General features: G+C 37.9%; 1 protein-coding gene across 7 annotated transcripts in view; it reads left to right on the top strand.

Moving 5' to 3' along the window:
* Positions 1–26,179, top strand: part of LOC128019119 (centrosomal protein of 120 kDa) — a 79,444-nt gene extending 53,265 nt beyond the window's left edge. For 4 of the 7 annotated variants that reach the window (XM_052605172.1, XM_052605168.1, XM_052605169.1 and 1 more), the window contains exons 2-20: positions 12,132–12,288; positions 12,363–12,477; positions 13,171–13,306; positions 13,513–13,661; positions 13,739–13,936; positions 14,970–15,194; positions 15,461–15,734; positions 17,097–17,247; positions 17,318–17,467; positions 17,548–17,730; positions 19,052–19,145; positions 19,228–19,371; positions 20,041–20,130; positions 21,388–21,480; positions 21,553–21,714; positions 22,015–22,137; positions 22,219–22,317; positions 25,546–25,691; positions 25,867–26,179. In XM_052605172.1, coding sequence (XP_052461132.1) covers positions 12,132–12,288; positions 12,363–12,477; positions 13,171–13,306; positions 13,513–13,661; positions 13,739–13,936; positions 14,970–15,194; positions 15,461–15,734; positions 17,097–17,247; positions 17,318–17,467; positions 17,548–17,730; positions 19,052–19,145; positions 19,228–19,371; positions 20,041–20,130; positions 21,388–21,480; positions 21,553–21,714; positions 22,015–22,137; positions 22,219–22,317; positions 25,546–25,691; positions 25,867–26,065 — 2,888 coding nt within the window. In that variant the 3' untranslated portion in view covers positions 26,066–26,179. Of the gene's footprint in view, positions 1–3,109; positions 3,998–11,194; positions 11,356–12,131; positions 12,289–12,362; positions 12,478–12,775; positions 12,877–13,170; positions 13,307–13,512; positions 13,662–13,738; positions 13,937–14,969; positions 15,195–15,460; positions 15,735–17,096; positions 17,248–17,317; positions 17,468–17,547; positions 17,731–19,051; positions 19,146–19,227; positions 19,372–20,040; positions 20,131–21,387; positions 21,481–21,552; positions 21,715–22,014; positions 22,138–22,218; positions 22,318–25,545; positions 25,692–25,866 lie in introns of those variants that run through there. The other 3 variants (XM_052605174.1, XM_052605171.1, XM_052605167.1) reach the window with 3 other exon arrangements.
* The last annotated feature ends 231 nt before the right edge of the window (positions 26,180–26,410 follow it).

Below are 26,410 nucleotides of genomic sequence, written 5' to 3'. Positions count from 1 at the left end.
TGTTCCCGTGTTTGGCTCCTGGGATGATCTGAATCCTCTCAAAGTCCCTCCCCAGGATGATGATGTCACAGCCAGAGTAGTACGCCTGTCTGACACTGATAATCACAGAGAGTTCTACATATCATCTGAATGTAATGTTTTGCTACATTTTTATTTATTTATTTTCTAATTGAGGAATCAGAGTTTTAAATGTTTTCATTTACGGTTAATAATCTCTGCTGCTGCTGTTACACTCACAGTCACGAACAGCTTGAATCATCTGGACTTTTTGTTTTATATTATTTCTTAACATATCAGACAATATCTGCCTTCATATTGCATGCATCTTGTTTATACTCACTTATAAACTTTTGGTTGCCCTTTTTGTTGTTTTTCGTTGTGTTGTTTTTTATCCTCATTTGTAAGTCGCTTTGGATAAAAGCGTCTGCTGAATGAATAAATGTAAATGTAAACTTATCAAATTATGGCTTCGTTTCCTTACATGATTATCGAAATATTCAACTCAAATAAACACCTGTATGATGCAGTATTAGTATTAGAATTTAATTTGGGGTCCTGAAATAACCTGAACACTGCACAGAGGTTAAGATGACCATTTCTACAAAAATAAAATAAAAATTTAAACTCATCCTATTTTGTTTTAATTTTCCCTTACTAAATTATACAGTTACTGATGCTATGGACTGTGGGATTACTAACAGGCTATTGACAAAAATCTGTCTCTAAAACTCTTTTCTCTTTATTAAAAGTTGATCTGGACAAGTACATGATAGAATCAAATGTTTTGCAAATCCGCTGGAAAGACCAGATCTCAAATGATTCGCGAAATGCGCTTCGGAGTCCCGATCTGAATCAAATGTTTTGCCGACTCGCTCCGAAGCCCCGATCAAATGATTCGCGAAATGCGCTTCGGAGTCCCGATCTGAATCAAATGTTTTGCCGACTCGCTCCGAAGCCCCGATCAAATGATTCGCTAAATGCGCTTCGGAGTCCCGATCTGAATCAAATGTTTTGCCGACTCGCTCCGAAGCCCCGATCAAATTATTCGCGAATTGCGCTTCGGAGTCCCGATCTGAATCAAATGTTTTGCCGACTCGCTCCGAAGCCCCGATCAAATTATTCGCTAAATGCGCTTCGGAGTCCCGATCTGAATCAAATGTTTTGCCGACTCGCTCCGAAGCCCCGATCAAATTATTCGCGAAACGCGCTTCGGAGTCCGGATCTGAATCAAATGTTTTGCGAACTCCGAAGGCCCGATCATAAGATTCGCGAAACGATCTTCGGAGTCGCGATATGAATCAAATGTTTTGCGAACTCGCTCCAAATCCCAGATCTCAAGTTATTTTCCAGTGAAAGCGCTACAGCGTTCATTCGCTTGCCGAAAAATAGCGGAGACCAAAAGTATTCAGATGTGTATAGTGTGCCTTTGTGTTCTAATTAAAAAAAAAAAAAAACTTATTTATCATTTCATAGTTTTCCCACCTACGAAAATAAAAATAAGCGTTGAATTGGGCTATATGCTGAGAGGAGGAGACGACAATTACTCTGAGGAAAGGTACTTTAGTGTGTGCTAAGCCCTTCACGGAGGATGAGGTCCGTGTCCAACCGGAGTATGGTCGATCTCGCACCGTGGGCTGTGCCTTCCAGGTTTGCGTGGAAAAGTTGCGGAGACGTTAAATCAGGCGTCATAACGGGCTGTTTGTGGTGCAGAGCAGTAAATGTCCAGATGGTCCAGTCCCAGGTGAGTGTGTTAACTAAAACAATAACTTATATTAAAAGCTTATCGGTAACTATATAGACATTAATCAAATATAGTATGTTTTATTTGTATTGTTAGATGTACATTAATCAAATATAGTATGTTTTATTTGTATTGTTAGATGTAACGTTATACATTTAATGTAGCACATGGTAGCAGTTATGCTAACAGTCGAGCAGGTTAGTGAAGCGGTGTTTTTATACTTTTGCCATCACCCTTTTATACTGCTCTCTTTCTGGCTTAAGTCACACAAAATTAACAAAGACATTTAAAGTTATCAATAAAATCCACAACAATGTAGGAAATACGAGCAGTTGAACAAATCTGTTGAACAAGCAGAATTCAAATTATTTTATAATGGTTTGTAGGTTATTTAACTTTGAATTGATGTTCTAAGTAACTGGTATATTATTGCATACATGTGATAGTAACTTTCCAAATTAATGAGTTGTTTTTATTAAAGTGTTATGCTTAACACAAAATAATACATGTATTGTTGTTTGCTTTATGTTAATAGGCTCCGTGGCCGTGCACAAACGCAGTGACGAACTTCCGCTGTCGCCAGAAGTCGACCAAGTATAGGTCTCTGCAGGAAAGTAATTTGTGGTTTTAAGAATTTGTGGTCAGATATAAATAAATATGTAATTCCTAATAAAGTTAAAGAAACTCACTTTAAAATAATAAACAGATACTATCCATGTAATGATTTTATTGGTAAGTTTAAAGAAGGGTTTTTGCCATTATGTAGTTTCTGTAAAGAAGAAAATGAAACAATTGTACACTTATTTTTCAGTTGTAATTATACTAAATTATGGATACTATTATTAAACTTCTTACTCTGTTAGGAAAATATCATACATAAAGCAAAATGTATATCGACTGTACCAAATGGTAGATTTCTGAAGATTTTTTACGACTCTCTAACTTCAATACAGAATAATCGAAAAGCTCTAAAGACATTTAAACTGCTGAAAAGGATACTTAATGTATTAGAAACATGATTGATATGTTATACAGTATGCATCTTATTGCTTTACAGATTCACATGTCTCTGTTTTCCCCTCTTTTGTTATCTCAAAAAAAAAAAAAGTAATGGGAGTTATGAGATCAAGGTGTTTTTACACCATGATGCCTGATTAGTTGATGTAATAGTGACGTTAGGTTTAGGGGTGGGGTTGGGTAAGGGGGATCATTTAGATTGCATGATTCAGAAACACCCAGCAGTTTCAAAACACCCACATGGGTGATTTTGTTAAATTGATTTCATAAAATGTTATCCTCCACTGCAAATTTTCTTGCAAGTCAAGGGGGTTGAATAATTAGGAACACAACTGTATATTGTCTGTGTGAGAGGAATCAAACAATCATATCCTGCTATCGTTTACTCTTCCTCAGCCTGAAAGTGTTTTTTTTTTCTGCTGAACACTAAAGAAGATGTTTTTTGAGAGTGAACAGTTGACGGCACCCATTGACTTCTATGCTACAGGAAGAAATACTATGGAAGTGAATGGGTACCGTCAACCGTTTGGTCTTTTAAAGCATCATCTTTTTAGCATTCAGCAGAAGACAGAAACTCGTACAAAAAATATATAATTTTTTACATTTTATTTAAAGAAATAAATATATAAAATAAGCTCACACAGTTTAACATTTATTCCCAAAGCAACCAACTATGTGTCATTGTTGTTAACTAAGACTGAAACAACTAAAAACAGTTTTCTGTAATTGAAATAAAGCTAAAGTAAAATGATATAGATAAGTCGTGTAAGCTACTACTAAATATGGGAGAAACTTATTTTCTGTAAAGTTGCTTTGCAATGATTTGTAAAGTAAAAAGCACTAATTTTAGTACTGTTTTCATTTAATTTATAAAGTAGTAACTTTTTACAAAAAAAGTTGAAATGCTAAAATTATTAAAACTGACATAACATAAAGGCTAAAAAAAGATTAATAAAACTAATTCCTAAACCTCAAACTGCAACCATGAGGCTAAAAGCTATGCCATTTGTCACTCTGAGAAAGTGCTGTAACAGTTTATAAAGACCTTGATGTTGTTTGGACACCAGAACCGTGTGTGTGTGTGTGTGTGTGTGTGTGTCCACCTAGATGTTCCCGTGTTTGGCTCCTGGGATGATCTGAATCCTCTCAAAGTCCCTCCCCAGGATGATGATGTCACAGCCAGAGTAGTACGCCTGTCTGACACTGATAATCACAGAGAGTTCTACATATCATCTGAATGTAATGTTTTGCTACATTTTTATTTATTTATTTTCTAATTGAGGAATCAGAGTTTTAAATGTTTTCATTTACGGTTAATAGTCTCTGCTGCTGCTGTTACACTCACAGTCACGAACAGCTTGAATCATCTGGACTTTTTGTTTTATATTATTTCTTAACATATCAGACAATATCTGCCTTCATATTGCATGCATCTTGTTTATACTCACTTATAAACTTTTGGTTGCCCTTTTTGTTGTTTTTCGTTGTGTTGTTTTTTATCCTCATTTGTAAGTCGCTTTGGATAAAAGCGTCTGCTGAATGAATAAATGTAAATGTAAACTTATCAAATTATGGCTTCGTTTCCTTACATGATTATCGAAATATTCAACTCAAATAAACACCTGTATGATGCAGTATTAGTATTAGAATTTAATTTGGGGTCCTGAAATAACCTGAACACTGCACAGAGGTTAAGATGACCATTTCTACAAAAATAAAATAAAAATTGAAACTCATCCTATTTTGTTTTAATTTTCCCTTACTAAATTATACAGTTACTGATGCTATGGACTGTGGGATTACTAACAGGCTATTGACAAAAATCTGTCTCTAAAACTCTTTTCTCTTTATTAAAAGTTGATCTGGACAAGTACATGATAGAATCAAATGTTTTGCAAATCCGCTGGAAAGACCAGATCTCAAATGATTCGCGAAATGCGCTTCGGAGTCCCGATCTGAATCAAATGTTTTGCCGACTCGCTCCGAAGCCCCGATCAAATGATTCGCGAAATGCGCTTCGGAGTCCCGATCTGAATCAAATGTTTTGCCGACTCGCTCCGAAGCCCCGATCAAATGATTCGCGAAATGCGCTTCGGAGTCCCGATCTGAATCAAATGTTTTGCCGACTCGCTCCGAAGCCCCGATCAAATGATTCGCTAAATGCGCTTCGGAGTCCCGATCTGAATCAAATGTTTTGCCGACTGGCTCCGAAGCCCCGATCAAATGATTCGCGAAATGCGCTTCGGAGTCCCGATCTGAATCAAATGTTTTGCCGACTCGCTCCGAAGCCCCGATCAAATGATTCGCTAAATGCGCTTCGGAGTCCCGATCTGAATCAAATGTTTTGCCGACTCGCTCCGAAGCCCCGATCAAATTATTCGCGAAACGCGCTTCGGAGTCCGGATCTGAATCAAATGTTTTGCGAACTCCGAAGGCCCGATCATAAGATTCGCGAAACGATCTTCGGAGTCGCGATATGAATCAAATGTTTTGCGAACTCGCTCCAAATCCCAGATCTCAAGTTATTTTCCAGTGAAAGCGCTACAGCGTTCATTCGCTTGCCGAAAAATAGCGGAGACCAAAAGTATTCAGATGTGTATAGTGTGCCTTTGTGTTCTAATTTAAAAAAAAAAACTTATTTATCATTTCATAGTTTTCCCACCTACGAAAATAAAAATAAGCGTTGAATTGGGCTATATGGTGAGAGGAGGAGACGACAATTACTCTGAGGAAAGGTACTTTAGTGTGTGCTAAGCCCTTCACGGAGGATGAGGTCCGTGTCCAAGCGGAGTACGGTCGATCTCGCACCGTGGGCTGTGCCTTCCAGGTTTGCGTGGAAAAGTTGCGGAGACGTTAAATCACGCGTCATAACGGGCTGTTTGTGGTGCAGAGCAGTAAATGTCCAGATGGTCCAGTCCCAGGTGAGTGTGTTAACTAAAACAATAACTTATATTAAAAGCTTATCGGTAACTATATAGACATTAATCAAATATAGTATGTTTTATTTGTATTGTTAGATGTACATTAATCAAATATAGTATGTTTTATTTGTATTGTTAGATGTAACGTTATACATTTAATGTAGCACATGGTAGCAGTTATGCTAACAGTCGAGCAGGTTAGTGAAGCGGTGTTTTTATACTTTTGCCATCACCCTTTTATACTGCTCTCTTTCTGGCTTAAGTCACACAAAATTAACAAAGACATTTAAAGTTATCAATAAAATCCACAACAATGTAGGAAATACGAGCAGTTGAACAAATCTGTTGAACAAGCAGAATTCAAATTATTTTATAATGGTTTGTAGGTTATTTAACTTTGAATTGATGTTCTAAGTAACTGGTATATTATTGCATACATGTGATAGTAACTTTCCAAATTAATGAGTTGTTTTTATTAAAGTGTTATGCTTAACACAAAATAATACATGTATTGTTGTTTGCTTTATGTTAATAGGCTCCGTGGCCGTGCACAAACGTAGTGACGAACTTCCGCTGTCGCCAGAAGTCGACCAAGTATAGGTCTCTGCAGGAAAGTAATTTGTGGTTTTAAGAATTTGTGGTCAGATATAAATAAATATGTAATTCCTAATAAAGTTAAAGAAACTCACTTTAAAATAATAAACAGATACTATCCATGTAATGATTTTATTGGTAAGTTTAAAGAAGGGTTTTTGCCATTATGTAGTTTCTGTAAAGAAGAAAATGAAACAATTGTACACTAATTTTTCAGTTGTAATTATACTAAATTATTTTGGTCCCAAGTTTCTTGGTTTCTTTTTGAGTTATTTTATAAGTTTGTCACAATAACCGATGTAATGGTCTTGTTTATGGATTGTGATACTGGTTTAATCCAGGGGAAGTCGTGGCCTAATGGTTAGAGAGTCCGACTCCCAATCGAAAGGTTCTGAGTTCGAGTCCCGGGCCGGCAGGAATTGTGGGTGGGAGTGCATGTACAATTCTCTCTCCACCTTCAATACCACGACTTAGGTGCCCTTGAGCAAGGCATTGAACCCCCAACTGCTCCCCGGGCGCCGCAGCATAAATGGCTGCCCACTGCTCCGGGTGTGTGTTCTCTGCTCTGTGTGTGTGCACTTCGGGTGAGTTAAATGCAGAGCATTGGGTCACCATACTTGGCTGAATGTCACTTCACTTCACTTTTTTTTTTGTTCACTTCTTACTCTGTTAGGAAAATATCATACATAAAGCAAAATGTATATCGACTGTACCAAATGGTAGATTTCTGAAGATTTTTTTACGACTCTCTACCTTCAATACAGAATAATCGAAAAGCTCTAAAGACATTTAAACTGCTGAAAAGGATACTTAATGTATTAGAAACATGATTGATATGTTATACAGTATGCATCTTATTGCTTTACAGATTCACATGTCTCTGTTTTCCCCTCTTTTGTTCTCTCAAAAAAAAAAAAAGTAATGGGAGTTATGAGATCAAGGTGTTTTTACACCATGATACCTGATTAGTTGATGTAATAGTGACGTTAGGTTTAGGGGTGGGGTTGGGTAAGGGGGATCATTTAGATTGCATGATTCAGAAACACCCAGCAGTTTCAAAACACCCACATGGGTGATTTTGTTAAATTGATTTCATAAAATGTTATCCTCCACTGCAAATTGTCTTGCAAGTCAAGGGGGTTGAATAATTTGGAACACAACTGTATATTGTCTGTGTGAGAGGAATCAAACAATCATATCCTGCTATCGTTTACTCTTCCTCAGCCTGAAAGTGTTTTTTTTTCTGCTGAACACTAAAGAAGATGTTTTTTGAGAGTGAACAGTTGACGGCACCCATTGACTTCTATGCTACAGGAAGAAATACTATGGAAGTGAATGGGTACCGTCAACCGTTTGGTCTTTAAAGCATCATCTTTTTAGCATTCAGCAGAAGACAGAAACTCGTACAAAAAATATATAATTTTTTACATTTTATTTAAAGAAATAAATATATAAAATAAGCTCACACAGTTTAACATTTATTCCCAAAGCAACCAACTATGTGTCATTGTTGTTAACTAAGACTGAAACAACTAAAAACAGTTTTCTGTAATTGAAATAAAGCTAAAGTAAAATGATATAGATAAGTCGTGTAAGCTACTACTAAATATGGGAGAAACTTATTTTCTGTAAAGTTGCTTTGCAATGATTTGTAAAGTAAAAAGCACTAATTTTAGTACTGTTTTCATTTAATTTATAAAGTAGTAACTTTTTACAAAAAAAGTTGAAATGCTAAAATTATTAAAACTGACATAACATAAAGGCTAAAAAAAGATTAATAAAACTAATTCCTAAACCTCAAACTGCAACCATGAGGCTAAAAGCTATGCTATTTGTCACTCTGAGAAAGTGCTGTAACAGTTTATAAAGACCTTGATGTTGTTTGGACACCAGAACCGTGTGTGTGTGTGTGTGTGTGTGTGTGTGTCCACCTAGATGTTCCCGTGTTTGGCTCCTGGGATGATCTGAATCCTCTCAAAGTCCCTCCCCAGGATGATGATGTCACAGCCAGAGTAGTACGCCTGTCTGACACTGATAATCACAGAGAGTTCTACATATCATCTGAATGTAAAGTTTTGCTACATTTTTATTTATTTATTTTCTAATTGAGGAATCAGAGTTTTAAATGTTTTCATTTACGGTTAATAATCTCTGCTGCTGCTGTTACACTCACAGTCACGAACAGCTTGAATCATCTGGACTTTTTGTTTTATATTATTTCTTAACATATCAGACAATATCTGCCTTCATATTGCATGCATCTTGTTTATACTCACTTATAAACTTTTGGTTGCCCTTTTTGTTGTTTTTCGTTGTGTTGTTTTTTATCCTCATTTGTAAATCGCTTTGGATAAAACTAACAGGGATTATGGACTGTGGGATTACTAACAGGCTATTAACAAAAATTTGTCTCTAAACCTCTTTTCTCTTTATTAAAACTTGATCTAGTACTAGCCTACATGGTAGAATCAAATACTTTGCAAATCTGCTCGAAAGACCTGATCTCAAATGATTCGCGAAACGCGCTTCGGAGTCCCGATCTGAATCAAATGTTTTGCTAACTCGTTCCGAAGCCCCGATCAAGTGATTTGCGAAACGTGTTTCAGAGTCCAGATCTGAATCAAATGTTTTGCTAACTCGTTCCGAAGCCCCGATCAAATGATTCGCGAACCCACTTTTAACTCCCGAACTGACTCAAATGATTCGCGAACCCCAAACTGACTCAAATGATTCACAAATGATGACAACTGATTCATAAGATTTGCGATCCCCAAACTGACTCCAATGATTCGCGAACCCGCTACGAACTCCCGAACAGACTCAAATGATTTGCGAACCTTCTCCGAACTCCTAAAATGACTCAAATGATTTGCGAACCCGCTACGAACTCCCGAACTGATTCAAATTATTCGCAATCCCACTCCGAACCCCCAAACTGACTCAAATGATTCATGATCCCGTATCGAACTCCCAAACTGACTCCAATGATTCGCGAACCCGCTATGAACTCCCGAACAGACTCAAATGATTCGCGAACCTTGTCCGAACTCCCAAAATGACTCAAATGATTTGCAAACCCGCTTTGAACTCCCTAACTGACTCAAATGAATCACACTCTGAACTCTATTGGCTTAGTTCTCTAATTTCATAACATTTACTGATTTTAAGGTACGAAAATTATGTTGTTAACAAATAAAATATAAATATTTCCATTCCAAACTGCTTTCCACGTCGAAACATCCACAAACAAATGATTCGCGAACCCGCTCCGAACTCCCGAACTGATTCAAATGATTTGCGATCCCCGAACTGACTCAAATGATTCGCGAACCAGCTTTCCACGTCGAAACATCCACGAACAGGTGCTGACTGGCCATCTTTGTGATCTGGAAAACGGCAGGTAAAAGTGCGATTTATAGTTCGGAAAATACAGTAGGTATGGAGCATGAGAGGAGAAAGAGTTACTTGCTAGGGATGATGTTAGGAAGTGATATTCAGGTTGCTACATTTTTAATGATTACAGTAGTTAAAACAGCTAAACTTCAACATTTTAGCTGTAAAATGCCACATGCAGTAGCTAATATTAAGAAATATTTTGTGCTTTTACTTTTAAAAATGTTGTTAACGTTACAGTTAATGCTTTCAAACTTTGTTAATGCTTACAGAATTTTGAATACAGAAGTTAGATTTGTAATGGTGTATTTTCATTTAGATGTGGTATTATTATTTGTGAATAAATTAATTAAGATTATTAAGTAATAAATTCATTTTAAGACAGCATGGAATAGATTGTATAAGTTACTGTTATAACAGCATATAATATAATCTATTTCATGCTATCTTGGAATAAAACCCTTTTTTTTTCTTTTTTTTATCCATTTCATAATTTGTTTATTCAGGTTGAGCTTAGACCAAGAGCAGAGAAAGACACTCACTCCAGCTCAACTTTAAATTACTTTACGTTATTTTATTTTACGTTATTTTATTTCTTGAGGTTATGAAGAATTTTTATGTAAATTTAATTTTCCAGTAACTCCCAACGAATTTTCCATTGTCATGGATGCTATTCCTAAAGGAGCTGTTAGATCATCCAGCACTTTATCTATTTCTTTAGACCCATTTGAAATCCCAGTAGGAAAACTATGCTTTCTGTCACCTTCTTCATCTCGTAAGTTTAAGATTAGATCACTTTTCCAGAAGGAGCTTGTTACAACTCCTAATGCTGTGTTTTATTGGACGAATGTGGTCGATCATATTGATTGGAAAAAGTATGGAATCTGTCTTCGAAATACATAATAACAAACAAGGTTAGAGAGATCTCATTCAAATTATTACACAGATTTTACCCAACTAAAGTGTTTTTGAGAAGATTTAAATAAGACATAGATACAAGCTGTTGTTTTTGTGGTGACCCTAATGAAACTGATATACATATATTTTGGGATTGTCCTCACACGCAGCAATTTTGGATTGAATTCTGTAGTGTTATCAATAGCAGTGTGCTCCAGGGTTTCCCTCTGCTTTTTAAGGATGTACTGTTTGGCTTCTTTAATACCAAAAGATAAAATTAAGGAATATTTTATTATTAACCTAACCTAAAATTTCACATTCACCGTAGTAAATTCAATCGTCAAAATCCTTTATATATTGTTTTTGAAAAAGAGGCTCAACAGTATGTTCAAACTATTTCATCTTCCAAGAATCTCAAAGCTTGTAAAACGATTCATTTATTTAATATTTTTTATTTATTTTGTTAAAGTTGTTGTTTTGTTTTATTTATTTACTGTTATTTACTTACTTCGTCTATGTATTTTTTCATAAAAGACAAAAGATTTGTAGTTTATGAGAAACGTGTAACGCGCTCATCCGTCCTGCAGAGGGAGCGCGCCTCTCTCACTCACACGAACAAACCGCTGTTTCCGGCGGAAGTGACGCAGGCTGTCAGTTACCGTCGCTGTTCAAACACAACAGACGCGCTAAAGACAAACAGCAGATCAAACTCGTCCTCAGATCATCATGAATGTGTCGAAAACATGGCTTCAAAACCAGAACAGCTGCTGATTGTTGTTTCTGTGCTCGAAGGTAACAGAGATGTGTTTGTTTATGACTCCGGCAGTGTTTTTAAACGGATACTTGATGATTGTGATGTTCTCACAGGAACCACCAGTGATTTCAGAGGCTTGACACGCTTATTAATTATATTTAAATATGTGTTTATTGACAGAATACCATGGTAACACTATTTCTCAGCACTTTAGAGTATCAAGTGTTTACCACAGTACATGATTATTGTAACGTTAATCGTTTATTTTTCAGTATTGTTCTGAAATATGAATCTTTTGTAACACCATAAATTCCTCTACTGTCACTTTTAATCAGGTCAATGTATCCTCGATGTATAAAAGTATTAATTTGTTTTTTATATAGTACTCCACACTTTTGAATGGAAATACATCACAGTTTCCACAGAAATATTGCACAGCACAACGGTTTCAATAATAAATCAGTAACATTATATTATGATTTATGATTTCTGAAGATCATGTGACACTGAAGACTGGAGGAATGATGCTGAAAATACAGCAGAGCATCACAGAAATAAATTACACTTTAACACAGATTCACACAGAAAACAGCTGTTTTACATTAAAATAATATTTTATTATTTTTACTGTATGTTTGATTGAAAAATGCAGTTTTGATCACATAAATAAATTACAGTTTAACAGAGATTCACATAGAAACAGCTTTTTAAATAGTAAAAATATTTAGCAATTTTTTATTTAATTTTTTTTGTATTTTTGATCATGAAGAGACATCTTTAAAACATTCCTCTGATCCCTGTTCTCCTTCATCAGGCCGTCGGTTTCCCAGGAGTCCTCGGCACACGCTCGTAGTCGAGGCTCGCTTCGACGGCGAGAGTTTGGCCACAGACCCCGTGGAACACAAAGAACAGCCCCAGTTCTGCACTGAGCTGGCCTGGGAGCTGGACCGCAAGACTCTGCATCAGCACCGGTGAGTTCTGCTCGTCTGATCCAGCTCAGTGTGATGATCCTCCTTCAGCTCCTCTCTCACTGTGTCTTCCTCAGGCTCCAGAGAACACCCATCAAACTACAGTGTTACGCCATCGACTCCAGCTCGTCTGCGAGGGAGTGTGTGGGATACATCGTCCTCGATCTCAGATCGCTGCAAGAGATCAAGCAGGTCACATCCTCCACTTTCTGTTTCTTTTCTTTCAAGGCTGCATTTATCTGATCAAAAGTACAGTTAAAATAGTGAAATATTATTCTAATGTAAAACAGCTGTTTTCTGTGTGAATCTGTGTTAAAGTGTAATGTATTTCTGTGATGCTCCGCTGTATTTTCAGCATCATTCCTCCAGTCTTCAGTGTCACATGATCTTCAGAAATCAGAATAATATGATGATTTACTGCTCAAGAAACATTTCTGATTATTATCAGTGTAATATTTTTGTGGAAACTGATACATTTAATTCTTTACAGGATTCACAGATGAATACGAAGATCGGAAGAACAGCATTTATCTGAAATAGAAATCTTCAGTGAAACTTTTGAGCAGTTTAATGCAGCCTTAATGAATAAAAGTATTTTTTATTTCTTATTCCAAACTTTTTTTTTATCAAAGTTTCCGCATTAATTAGAAATGTTTCTTGAATGATTTCTGACTGGAGGAATGATGCTGAAAATACAGCTGCACATCACAGAAATAAATTACACTTTAACACAGATTCACACAGAAAACAGCTCTTTCACATTATAATAATATTTCACTATTTTTATTGTATTTTTGATCAAATAAATGGTGAGCGGAAAAGACTTCTTTCAGAAAAAAGCATAGTCTTAAAGACTTTTCTGAAAGTCTTCTGTGTGTTCTTCAGGCTCCTAAATGGCATCCTTTACTCAGTAGCAAGTACACCAAACTGAAACCTGCTCTTCTGATCAGCATGATCTTAGAGAACGACACCAAACCTGCAGCTGAGCCGCTCAAGGCCAAGAAAGCTCCAGCGAGGCCAGGTACCCGAGCGCTGTTTCTTATCCTGGTGCACACGTCTCATCTCTTTCCTTCTTGTGTTTGCGCCGTTGTTTCCTTCCCATTTTCTGTCTTTCCTCTGTTGATGGGCTTCAGAGCCTCTTCATGTACGTCTGTGTCTCGGGCTGTGTTTGTCAGTCATGTGATGGATGTGAGTGGGGTTTGTTAATGACCTCTCTGTGACCTCTAGGCTCTCCAGCGCTGGTTGCTCTGGACTCTGATAAACTCAGGCCGCTTCTGAACGAGGAGGAAGGTTTCCATCAGATCGGTCCTGAAGATGTGTGCGCTGAGATGTTTGTGCTGTCGGTGACGCTTGCGTTTGCTTCTAAGCTGGAGCAGGTGAAGAGAGCTGCGGTGGTGTATTGGTTCATGTTCTGTGTGTGTCAGGACTAAACGACTCGTCTTCTGATCTTCAGCTGATCTCCAGCTCCACCAAGCTGTCCAGCGAGGGCTCCGAGTTCTTCTTCTATTACACTCTGTTGGGGAACGATGTCACCAGTGAACCTTTCCAGAACCTGCTGAGTCCGAACTTTGAGCCGGAGCGAGCGTCGGTGCGCATCCGCAGCAGTGAGCCCTTCCTGCGGCTCTTCCTCGGTCAGCAGCCCTGTCTGCAGGTCAGCACAGCTCTCAGGACACCTGCAGAAAGCTGGAAACTTTCCAGGAATTTTTGGGACTATTTCAGGGATTTCTGGAAAGTTCCGTAAATTTCCAGATTTTTCACAGTACTCTTTTTCTGTGTCTTTCGTAGGGCTGTGATTTTGTTTTTTTATTTTACTTTTTTAATCTAATTAATTACATAATGTGCCCCCCCCCCCCCCCCCTCCAAAATATATTTTTAAATTATTATTGTTAAATTTGAAAGCATTGAATAGACATTGCAAAAAAATTAGCTTTAGAAAGAAATATTAAGATTGTACATTGCATAATGACAATAAAGTGGTATCAATGTTTTTTTTTTTTTTTATTCATTTTGAAATTATTTTAAAATAGAATGATATTCTAAATATGAAAGTAAAAGAGGCAGTAGATGGTGGCGAGTCATTGAATCGTTCATTCAGCCGAATCGTTCAGATACGAAGCAAGTGACTCCTTTATTGACATGTTAGTTTCTTATTAAATACTGTAACGTTGCTTTGACACAATCTGTATTGTTAAATGCACTGATATAGATAAAGGTGACTTGACTGAATTTATAAATGAGTCACTGAATCACTGACTCACTCGATTCATTCGAAATCACTGACTCATTCAGTAACGAATCACTGCTGTGTGTTGATCAGAGACGCTCAATTGAACAGTTCTGCTGTAGCTTTGATTGGAACTGTTTTCAGCTGTGAAAATGAGCAAAAACAGACAATGTTATGTCTAAAATATAACACAGTATAACGTTTTTGTCTAAATCACTTCATATTTGCAGTGGAGGAGAAACAGCTCTTGCTGGTGTGATATTGCTGAACTAAACATTTTTGCATTCCTATTTTGATCTTTAGCCTCATATCAGTGTATAATTTGCCTGTTTGTGGTTATCAGCAGCTGCATCAGTGAGAGATAAAGAGGCGTCACTTTAAATGCATGAATCGCAGCACATGAACGTGTTAAATCGACAGCACCAGTGTGTAGTAACAGAATGTGCTTTTGTGCGCACAGATCCATCTCTGCTGTGGAAACCAGTCTCTGGGCAGCACTGAGGTCAGTCTGGCCGGGTTGATGAAGAGCAGCGCTGATCTCACTAAAGCTCCGGCCACTATAGAGGGTGTTTTCATCCTTCAGCCTCCGCAGCGAGTGAAGGCCGGCCTGCAGTGTGTCCCGCCGGACCTCCAGCCCACTGTGAGCGTGTCTGTGACCCTCCGAACCGAAGACAGCGCTCATCAGGTCTCACAGCTACCCTTAACTGAAGAAAACTTGAGTTTAGTTAGAAAGCTTTACTAACATTGAAAGTCGATTTGTAATGGTACAAAAACAGTTAAACAATTAGTGCATTTAATAACTATTATCCTTTATTATTTTATTGCTTTGTCTTTTTTCTTTAGCCCAGTTCTGTTCAGTTCTAGACTCCGGATGCTGTTGACTGTGTAGTTTGTTGCTGATTATGGCCTATCATGTGTTTTTTTTGTTTTGTTTTGTTTTTTTGTCAACAGCTGGAAGTACCCGTTGAGAATGGTCCTAAAACGCCAGTGAAGAAAGGCCCGGTTCCAGCCGCCCGTCGTGAACGTCCCTCAGAGGAGCCCAGAGCCCTTAGGACCCCATCACCGGACCGGCCTCTCCAGACTCCTGACGCTTCTCCTGAACACCAGCACTCAGAGAGCGAGGCCGAGAGTCTGTGCAGTGACATCAGACAGGCCCCGCCCACGGCGCACGAGAGACAGGCCCCGCCCACGGCGCACGAGAGACAGGCCCCGCCCACAGCAAATGGCAAGTGTTCAAGTACATGTCCAGTCTGTGGGATTAATGACATTCATTTCCATTGTCCTCTGCAGAATGATTTATAGGTATATATTGGATTTTGGCCGATATTCGGTATGCCGCTATTTTCAAAATAATTTTGGCCGATACCGATATATATATAAACATTTTCGCCTGATATATTTAAACTTTAATTTTACTGAAGAGAAATCCATGTATCTCTTCTGTACTGATTCAACCATAAATGTATTATTTTACAAATGTAGACGGACATTCACACCTGAAAAACAGGTCAATTATTTCACTTGGAGAATATCGGTTTGGCTCATTGGCAGAAATATTCATATCGGCCCATACCGATGATGGTCATTTTAAGCTTTTATCGGCCGATACCGATGTTGTGCCGATATTATCGTGCATCCCTAATGATTTAAATAGTTTTTTTTAGTCTTAAATTTAAATCGATCACATTTAAGATCATTAACATTTTTAAATATCTTAAATGGTCATAAATGATTATTATTATTATTACCCTTCAAAAGGTTAGTATTTGATTAAATAATAAGCGCTGCACGATCACGGTCAATGAATATCACACGTTAATGCCAAGCAATCCCTTTTGATCTACTGTTGATGTTAGACAGTTATGAATTATGAAATTATGACAGTTTTTCTAATATGCTGTTGATGGCTGTAAGAATGCAAATTTCTGCTTAAGTAGTACAGCGTAGACATTTCAAAATAAGAGTCCCAGTGCAATTCAGGCTTGATATATAATTGATTTCAGTTTTGGTTTCAAGCTGATGATACGAATTCAAACCACTTGCTTTTACCCAAAAGTTCTGAATCATTTAAAATATAATAAAACTTAGTATGATCCCTCTTTTCTTTTATATATTTTAATAAGTACTGGGCAGAATAAGTGTGTTTCATTTTTATGTAAATATATGTTACGGGTATTTTTGTAGCAATAGCCAACAATTCATTGTATGGGTTAAAATTATAGATTTCTCTTTTATGCCAAAAATCATTAGGATATTAAGTAAAGATCATGTTCCATGAAGATATTTAGTAAATTTCCTACTGTAAATATATCACAACTTTAATTTTGATCGGTAATATGCATTGCTAAGAACTTCATTTGAACAACTTTAAAGAGGATTTTCTCAATATTCAAAAATGTTTCACCCTCAGATTCTAGATTTTCAAATATTGTTCTCCTAACAAACCAGACATCAATGGAGAGATGATTTATTCATCTTTAAGATCTCAGTTCAAATAAAGGCCTTATAGTGCTGTGAATGCAGTAGTGTTGGATGTGTGACTGTCTGATACACGTGTTGAAGTGTGAAATCTGTTTTGTTCTGACAGATGTGACTGAAGCTGATGCTGGAGACTCGTCCGTCTCTGTTTCTGCTCCGAAGATCTCCATCCCTGCGTCTGCACATCACTACAGCTTCTCCCTGGACCTGCGCAGCGTCCGAGACCTGAGGACCAGCTTCCCTGTGAACTGCATCCTCCGGTGACTAGCGCTCGCAGCCTGAGCTCCATCACGCACCTTTAGCGTGTTCCTAACGTGTGTCTTTCCCCAGGTACGCTTACCAGTTCTTCGGCAGCGCGGCTCCCATCATGACCAGTCCAGCGGTGGAGGTGAAGAAGAACACCGAGGTGTTTCTGCCGCAGTCGTACTGCGCCTTTGATTTCGCCGCTTTACCCAATCAGCTTCAGGACACGTTCCTCAGGTGAGACTCTGAGAGATAGTTGGGACTCTTTGACTGTACCTGATCAGCCGTCCAGCTTCAGCTCGATCTGGTGTGTCCAGGGTTCCTCTGCTGGTGGAGATGTGGCACAGAGAGCCGATCTCTGGAGATGTTCTGCTGGGTTCTGTCAGCATTCATCTGTCCCGTCTCCTCAGCTCCGAGAAGACACGCTTCCTGGACCCGTCCGGTCTGCAGCGCTGGAGACAGAGCTGTTCTGAGAGGATCCCCATCATGAGAGCAGACGGGTTTGTGCAGAGTCGATCATAGTCTGTTTTAATCCCAGCCACTAGCTCTAGGTCACTCCAAACACACAATGCTCAAATCTTTTTATTATTATAGAACGGTATATCGTGAACCAACAACGACAACAATACATGTTTACATTAGAACAGTAGAATCAGGTGCAAAAGGAAACAAACAGAATAGGACATAGAACAAATACATTTTGTAAAGAAATATAAGAATAAATTAAAAGGCTAGGTTTTTGTTGTTTTTGTTACTTTCTTCGATTTAGGCAAAAAAGTGTATTGCATTATTATTTGTGCATTTGTATTTGAATGAAACTCATCGTGAAATACACACGAGCTACGTTTCACTTTTTGAAACACTTGGATTTTTCAGAATAAGGTGATTATTAACCAAAAATGGTTCTGCCTGGATGTAAAAGTGCACTATTCAAACTTCTCGGTTATTAAACACTTTAGAATACAGACCTAAGGTTGGACACTTTTTATTGTAGAAGTGGAATCAGATCAAAATATGAAGGTATTGGAAAAATGTTATAGAAGTTGATTAACTGTAAAGTCTACTTTTTGTGATTATTTTAAGTTTTACTGGAAAATTGCGTTGAAATTAAATATGTAAGTTATGTCACAAATTTGAAGTTGATGTTAAAAATGAATCTAATTGGGGTTACTGTTGGAGTTTATTTAGACTGTTATTCCACAGACAGCCTCCGGGTGACACTCCATTTCTATATTTTTGATACAATGTTACTTCTGTCGCCAAATATGGAATCTTGAGACTCAGACTGTAAAGTACATTAATACATTTTGTAATATGACTCCTCCCACTAAGGGGAGGAGACTGCCAAAAGATGTTAAAGTACCATTTCTATGGTAGGGATGAATTGTTAGGTTTTTAGATTTCAGATGATATCTAATATGTGATTGCTATTATTTTTGATAGAGTAAAAAGGCAATAAATGTGTCATGGCTGTGGGCCTGCGGGTGACCCTTAAGGGGTTAAACATGTTTCACCCAATGAATAAACATGCTGTCCTTTCATTCTTCTTTACAACACAAATGAAAATATTTTGTAGAATGTAACCCCATTCACTTTCACTGTACGGAGAATAAAATCCTCTTTTGTGTTTGTGGAAGAGAGTCAGACCGGTCTGAAGCACACGGGTTTCAGATGTTTTTAGATGTCACATCAAGCACATTTTTAGGATACATGATAACGATTGATGTCTCACAGTTCTGATCTTTTGTCTAGTTGTGATAGAACTGTGAGATATAACTTCTTTATTTGAGAATTGTGAGCTCTAAAGCTGTTTTACTGTAGGTCCGAGAGGTTGGCTGAACTCTGTTACGTGAGCGTTCTTGAAGATCTGGGCTTCGTGAAAGCTCAAGACGTCCTCGTCTCTGAATCGTCACAGGTGATGTCGCTCTCTGATTGATTCCCGTTCTGAATCTGAATGTGTATGTGGCTTGAACAGCGGAGTGTTGTCTGTTGATCAGGGGCCGGCGGCGGCTCTGGCTCCTCCTCCTCAGGGCCCCGGGGGGGCGGAGCCTCTCACTCGTCCTCGAGAGACCCCGGAGTACAAGGCAGCGCTGGAGCTGGAGATGTGGAAGGAGATGCAGGAGGATCTGTTCGATAATCAGGTTCAGATCTCAGAGGGAACACACTGAACCACCGCTGTTTTTAACATTAATATTAAGAGTGCGAGGTGTAACCTTCTAACCTTCACAATGCAAAGCTTCTCGCTCTAACAACAGCGTTGAGCTCACACACTTTAAAAATGATTGTAATTTTAATTGTAAAAGACTATTAATTGGCTAATGGAAAGCTCCTTTACTGTATAAACTGTAATAGTCCTTACATTGAATGCTTTTATATTAAAACAACTGTTACTACTTAGATTTAACAGTCACGTGCATTAAGGTTTAATGTTGTTAAAATCATGTGTATGTTACTATGATGGCGTTTATGAAAATCTGTACACCTTCTATATATTTAAATATTAGTTTTTAAGGTGTTTCTCAGTAAATTATAAAGTTAAAAACTGTTTTTAATCATTTGTTATATATTAACATTGAACTACAAGCAGTGTTGGGGAAAGTTACTTTTAAAAGAAATGTTACAATGTTGCGTTTCTCCCTAGAAGAACTGTTACTTAGTTACCTTATATGGAAAGTGATGCGTTTTGTTACTTCTTCTCCTCTGGGCTGGGCTTGTTTGCTTGTTTATAATATAAAAACGTTCCATTTTTGGCAAGTGTAAAATCACTTCCACACCAGAAGAGAGGTGAATCAGGCTTGTTTTGTCCTCAGCTGAAGCAGAAGGAGTTGAGTCACATGCAGGCGCTGGCCGAGGAGTGGAGGAAGAGAGATCTCCAGCGGGAGGCGCTCATCAAGAAGAAGGTCATACTCACACACAAACACACACTCACACACACACACACACTCATTCACACACACGCACACACACAAACACACTCACGCTCCCTCACCCACACACTCACACACGCTCACACACACACACAGAAAACATCAGTCCTCCTTCAGTAAAGGCAAGGTTTATTGTGATATTGAAACTTTAAATTTAAATAACTGTAAATTTTATTTTACTATTGTTTTAACTATTTAAAAAAATAATATATAAATAAAATGTATTCATATTAATAATTATTTCCAGCCAAAATCTCAAGAAAAATTCTTAAATCAAGAAGGTTTATCTAGACAACTTGTTTTCTGAAAAAAAAAGAGAAATCTGTCAATGGGATACGCCAAATAAACTTATTTCTAACAGAAAAGAATATTATTTTGCTAGTTTCGAACTAAAGCTGAATTTTGACTCGTTTTTTTTTTCTGTAAACAAGACTAAAGATTTACTTGATTTAAAGCTGCAGTAGGTAACTTTTATATTTATTAAACCTGTCATTATATCCTGACAGTAGAATATGAGACAGATAATCTGTGAATAAATCAAGCTCCTCTGGCTCCTCCCAGTGTCCTATTGCCATTTGCAGAAACTCCATCGCTCCTGGTAAGAAACAACCAATCAGAGCTGCGGTCCGTAACTTTGTTTGTGTTCAAAATGTAGAAAAATGTATATAATAAGCGAGTACACAATGAAAGCATTTTCCAAACCGTGTTTTTGGCTTGTGCTGAATCACTAGGGTGCACCTATAATAAGTGTTTATATTCGGACTATTTTAGATTGCTTCGGGGATACCGCGGCGGAGTAACCCAGTACCTTTGTGATTCTTCATAGACATAAACAGAGAGAAGTAGTTCCGGCTACGATGTTCTTCCGCAAGACGCAAGCAGTTCTGTTTATTAACCGCTAGAGCGTCAAAAGTTACCGACTGCAGCTTTAAGAATTTTTAGAGATCTGGGCTGGAAACAAAACAAAAGCTTTTTTTGCAGTGTGTAAAGGTCACTTGCACTGCAACACTTTATAAAAGCATCCGCCACATGCTTAAATGTGAATTGAATCATGTAAACTTCACATAAAGGAGCACTCGGGTCATTTTATAAGTGCTTTCTGGAGCTAAACATAAATGTATTTTTATGTTTAAAATCTGACTTATATATGTATAAATATGAATTGCATTTATTTGTATTTTTAAAGTATTTGTTGTATCATAGTAACTAATTGTAATGATTATGTTTCAGGAGCTGGAGTATAATGTTCTGGAGGAGCAGCTGCAGAAGACTCTGTGTGATCTGGAGAAGAGAGAGAAAGCTCTGGCTCACGCTGAGATGGAGGTGAGACTGAAAGATCTTCAGAGCGTGTGTGGTGTGACGTGTTTCTGAGGCTTTCGTCTGTCGCTCGTCCAGACGCAGAGACTGCAGCGAGAGCTCCGCTCCGAGCACGAGCTCAACATGAGAGAGCTGCAGGACAGCGGCCGGCGTCTGCGCCAGGACTGCACTCACCAGGTAGAGCTGGAGAGGTCAAAGGTCAGGCAGCTCGAGGATCAGCTGGCTCAGCAGCGACAGCAGGTAAACACACGAGCTGGGGGGTCAAACCAAGGCATCATTTTCATGATTTCTGAAGATCATGTGACACTGAAGACTGGAGGAATGATGCTGAAAATACAGCGGAGCATCACAGAAATACATTACACTTTAACACAGATTCACACAGAAAACAGATGTTTTACATTAGAATAATATTTCACTAATTTTATAGTTTTTTCTGTATTTCTGATCAAATAAATGCAGCCTGCAAATATATATATGATACATCAAATATATTTGCATTACTTAAAATATCTGATATTTCTTGTTCCTTCATCAAAGATACAAGAGGCTGAGAACAAATACAAGCAGCTGGAGAAGGAGTTTGTTCAGTACCGGGATCAGCAGAACGTCCGGCCCGAGGTCCGTCTGCAGTCAGAGATCAACCTGCTGACCCTGGAGAAGGTCAGAGACACGAAACCCTGCACAGAGCAGAGGCTTTGAGCCTGTCTTCCTCATCACATCAGATCTGTGTTTATCCTGAAGGTGGAGCTGGAGCGTAAACTGGAGTCTGCTACCAAATCCAAACTGCATTACAAGCAGCAGTGGGGACGAGCCCTGAAGGAGCTGGCCAGGTTTAAACAGGTGAGACTCTCAACAGACTGGGCGAGGTCACACGGCGAGGTCACACGGCGAGGTCACACGGCGAGGTCACACGGCGAGGTCACACGGCGAGGTCACATGGGTTCAGTACGTTACTGAGTGTGTTTTACCATCGCTGTCTGGATTCTCGTCACTGCTAGAAATGTTAAGTGAAAGCTTGTAGTTTTAACCCCAAAAACTAAGTTTGCATAAAGAAAATGAATTCTGTTTTAAGAATATATACTTTATGAATTTATAGAATTTATATAAAATACTCTTATTTATAAATATGTATTTTTCACAATTTTACTTTTTACTGTATCCAAGTTACTCTTAAGCACTTAAAATATTGAAAGACATAATTATGAAAAATACATCATGAAATTATAAAAGTATTTCTTAAAAATATTTTGTTTGAAATTTTGTGTGTATATAGATATAATTTTATAATAGTTTATATATTTGCTTGAAACATGTTTACTGTTTTATGTATTTAAAAATACAATATATAAATATACAATTATTTACATAAATTATTCATAATTGTAAGTTTTACTGTATTCAAGTTATTATTATTACAAATATTAATGTATATATATATGGAGGTTTTTGTTGTTGCAAAAACAGAAAACATTTCAAATTTTCAAAAATCCTGTTTTTTGTTTTGTAATCGTGTTATTATTGTGTTAGTTAGATGTAATTTTTTAGTTATTTTTTAAAAACCTTATCAAAATAACCCAACTGCGGTTTGATTGAGATTAATTGGAATGCACAATGAAAAAACATGATTTTTATTCTGCTTTTGGAAATGAACTCCTCATATAAATATCTATATAGTTTTTAGAATTTTTTAATGAAATTGTATTATTTTATATATCTCTATCTCAGACACTGTTGTGGTGCATTAATACTTTAGTTCCACAGTCGTGAGAATGTGCTTCAGTGTCGTGAAAGTAACGCTGCAATGTAAAAAATCTTAATGGCTCTAAAAATAGTCTTGAGTTTGTGTTGTGGATCGTAGCAGAACCGGCTGAAGACTAATGGAGCAGTTAAAGCAGACGTGAACCTGAGATTATCAGCTGCTCATAACTGTTTCAGACACACAGCAGCCGTGTTTAAAAACACTCATATATTAGTAGAATTTAAAATAACTCTATTTTAATACACTTTGAAATGTAACTGAATTTTGGTATTGGTCAAAAATCATTTTTATTTGAATGAAACCAATATTTAGTTTGATAATCTTTTGTATTTTTAGTGGATTTTATGGGACTAAATTATATTTTTGAAATAGTTATGATATTGTTTATTTCCGTGAATCTCTTTTTGAGCGTAGAACTGAAAATGAAATTTCTAGCATAAAAAAGTCGTAAATCTTAAAGATTGGTCTCTTTTTAAAAAGGCATCATTGCTGAAGTAAATAAATAAACATAAGTAATACATTTATAGAAGTTTGTTTATTAGTAGTAGAAATGCACAAAAATAGTTTTTTTTTTTTAGATTATTCTTCAATAATCTAAAAATAAAAATAAAATAAAAGATAAATCTTTAACAAGCTGTTCCAAATGAGAAAGAAATCACTTTTTATTGCTTTAACCCATCCTTCCTAGTATTAATTGATTACTGAAATATTAAATTATTTGGAAAAAAGAGAGCGAGAATTTTTTTTTTTTTGTTAATTAAGCTCTAAATAGTTTTCAACGCTGATAATAATCAGAAATGTTTCTTGAGCAGTAAATCATCATATTATTCTGATTTCTGAAGATCATGTGACACTGGAGGAATGATGCTGAGAATACAGTAATTAGAATAGTATTTCACTATTTGTTCTGTATAGCTGCGTTTCCACCGCAGGAACTTTACCCAGGAACTAGGGACTTTGGCCTGGTACTTGGTACCTGGTACTACACCGCAGGAACCAGGAACTAAATAAAGTTCCGGGTAAAGAAATGCCCCTCAGAAAGTCCCTGCTGGCGAGGTGGTACTTTTTCAAAGTTCAGGAACTTTCGGGGGCGGGACTTTGGCGCTAAACATCCTGATTGGTTGAGTTCACACAGCATTGGTTGAGTTCAACCACCATTTATTCAGATCAACATTTTCAAATATTACTGTTATTGTGTCATGAAATTCAATTTTAAAAGTATTTCAGGCGAGAATGTAGTTGTTTAAAACTCAAATCTATGGTTTATTTATAAAGACAGAGCCTATTTAAAAATGTGTTTGGCCGATCTCTGCGACGGAGAGCTCCACTCGATCAGCGGGAGCTCAGTCCTCATGTATCCGCAGAGAAGCAGCCTCTCCTGGGATAGACCTTCTGATATGTGCCGCTGGCTCTGATGTGTCTTTAGTGGTTAAACATAACATATAATTCAGCTGCGGGGTAAATCTAACAGGTTTTCTGTGGTCTGTATTCAATTTATCTATATGTCAAAATGAAAATAAAAAGGCAAATTTATATAATATTTCGTTTCATTGTAATGGCTGTATATACACATATCCCTGAAGTAAGTACATTTCTGCAGCTGTTATTATGCTTAAATGAAAACCAAGTGAGGCAGTGGTATTTGATATCCCATTTTGTTTCATTGTAAATATACAGAGAGGAAAATTACAGGATTCGCGTCGTCGCGGACATCACACTCCCCGGTCGAATGCACGAAGTCAGAACTAACTACCGATGATGCACGTCCAAAATCAGTGTACCTTTTATTTATTTTGTTAAATCAGCGGTACTTTGTATTGAGAAACGCGCGCAGACCTGCGTCACCGGTCTATCTGCCTAATCTACCCGGTACTTTACACCGCGGTGGAAACGCAGAAAGCAACGGGTCTGGGGGGAAAAAAGTTCCTGGGAAAAAAAGTTCCGGGTAATTTCGGTGGAAACGCAGCATATTTTTGATCAAATGAATGCAGCTTTGATGAGCAGGAGAGACTTCTTTTAAACACATTACTGCTCCCACACGTGACAGAGATGTGCTGTGATGGATCTGTGTGGGGTTTCTGGGTAACTTTGCTCAGTGAAGCGTCCCAGGTGTGTGTGAATCTGCTCATGTGTTTACACACCTCTCCACCGCAGAGATGATTGTGTGTGTGACCGTAAGTCAAGGCCTCGTCTAAGTGTTTGTTTCTCACAGAGGGGATCACCAGCTGTGTGTGTGTGTGTGTGTGTGTGTGTGTGTGTGTGTGTGTGTGTGTGTGTGTGTGTGTGTGTGTGTGTGTGTGTGTGTCCAGCGCGAGCAGGAGAACGCTATGACCCGTCTGAGGAAGCAGCAGCAGGAGCTGGAGCACATGAGGTTACGATACCTGGCCGCTGAAGAGAAGGAGGTCGTCCAGAACGAGAAACACGAGCTTCAGGACATCCGGAACGAGCTGAACCGGTGAGAACGTAACCCTTTGTTTACCGTGTAGCAGTGAGTTTTTCTGCCTCTGTTGATGCTGTCGTCCGCATGTTTCAGCAGCTGTCTCTCATTAAACTGTAGAGCTCAGATGCTGGATGTCTGTGTATTAAATGTGTTTGGATTGAACTGGAGCCGGTTTGATTGCTTGTGTCAGGCTGAAGCCGCAGGAGGAGCCGCGCAGCTGGAGGGACACGGCACACGCGTGTGCGAGCGAGAGCGCTGATGAACACGTGACACGTCTGCTGGAGGAGAGAGACACGCTGCTGCGCACCGGAGTCTACACGCATGACGACAGGATCATCTCTGAGCTGGACCGACAGATCCAGCAGATCATGAGCCGCAGGAACACGTGACACGCGCGAGAAAGCCTTGCTGTGGGACTGTTATAGTGTGTGTGTGTGTGTGTGTGTGTGTGTGGTTTAGATGTGACTGTCGGTTTAAATAAATGTTTTTCTGATCTCTTCATACTCTGACGTTTCTGATCCAGTTTGTTTCTGCTCAGATTAAGGTTTAATCGGACCGGTCTGGTGAAATCAGAAGAAATAAAGTCACGAGTCTGACAGAATCCAGGGAACACATTTCTAGGAATTTTGCAGTTAATTCTCATTTTGTATTTTCAGAAAGATTTGAAATATCTGTTACCACCGAAACGCAATAATCAGAATTTCTTCTTTTTTTTTTTTTTTAGGTGACTCAAG

The sequence above is a fragment of the Carassius gibelio genome, chromosome A8, assembly GCF_023724105.1.
Source record: "Carassius gibelio isolate Cgi1373 ecotype wild population from Czech Republic chromosome A8, carGib1.2-hapl.c, whole genome shotgun sequence".
NCBI lineage: Eukaryota > Metazoa > Chordata > Actinopteri > Cypriniformes > Cyprinidae > Carassius > Carassius gibelio.
Note: the sequence above shows the minus strand (reverse complement) of the source record. Positions and strands in the feature narration are given on the sequence as shown.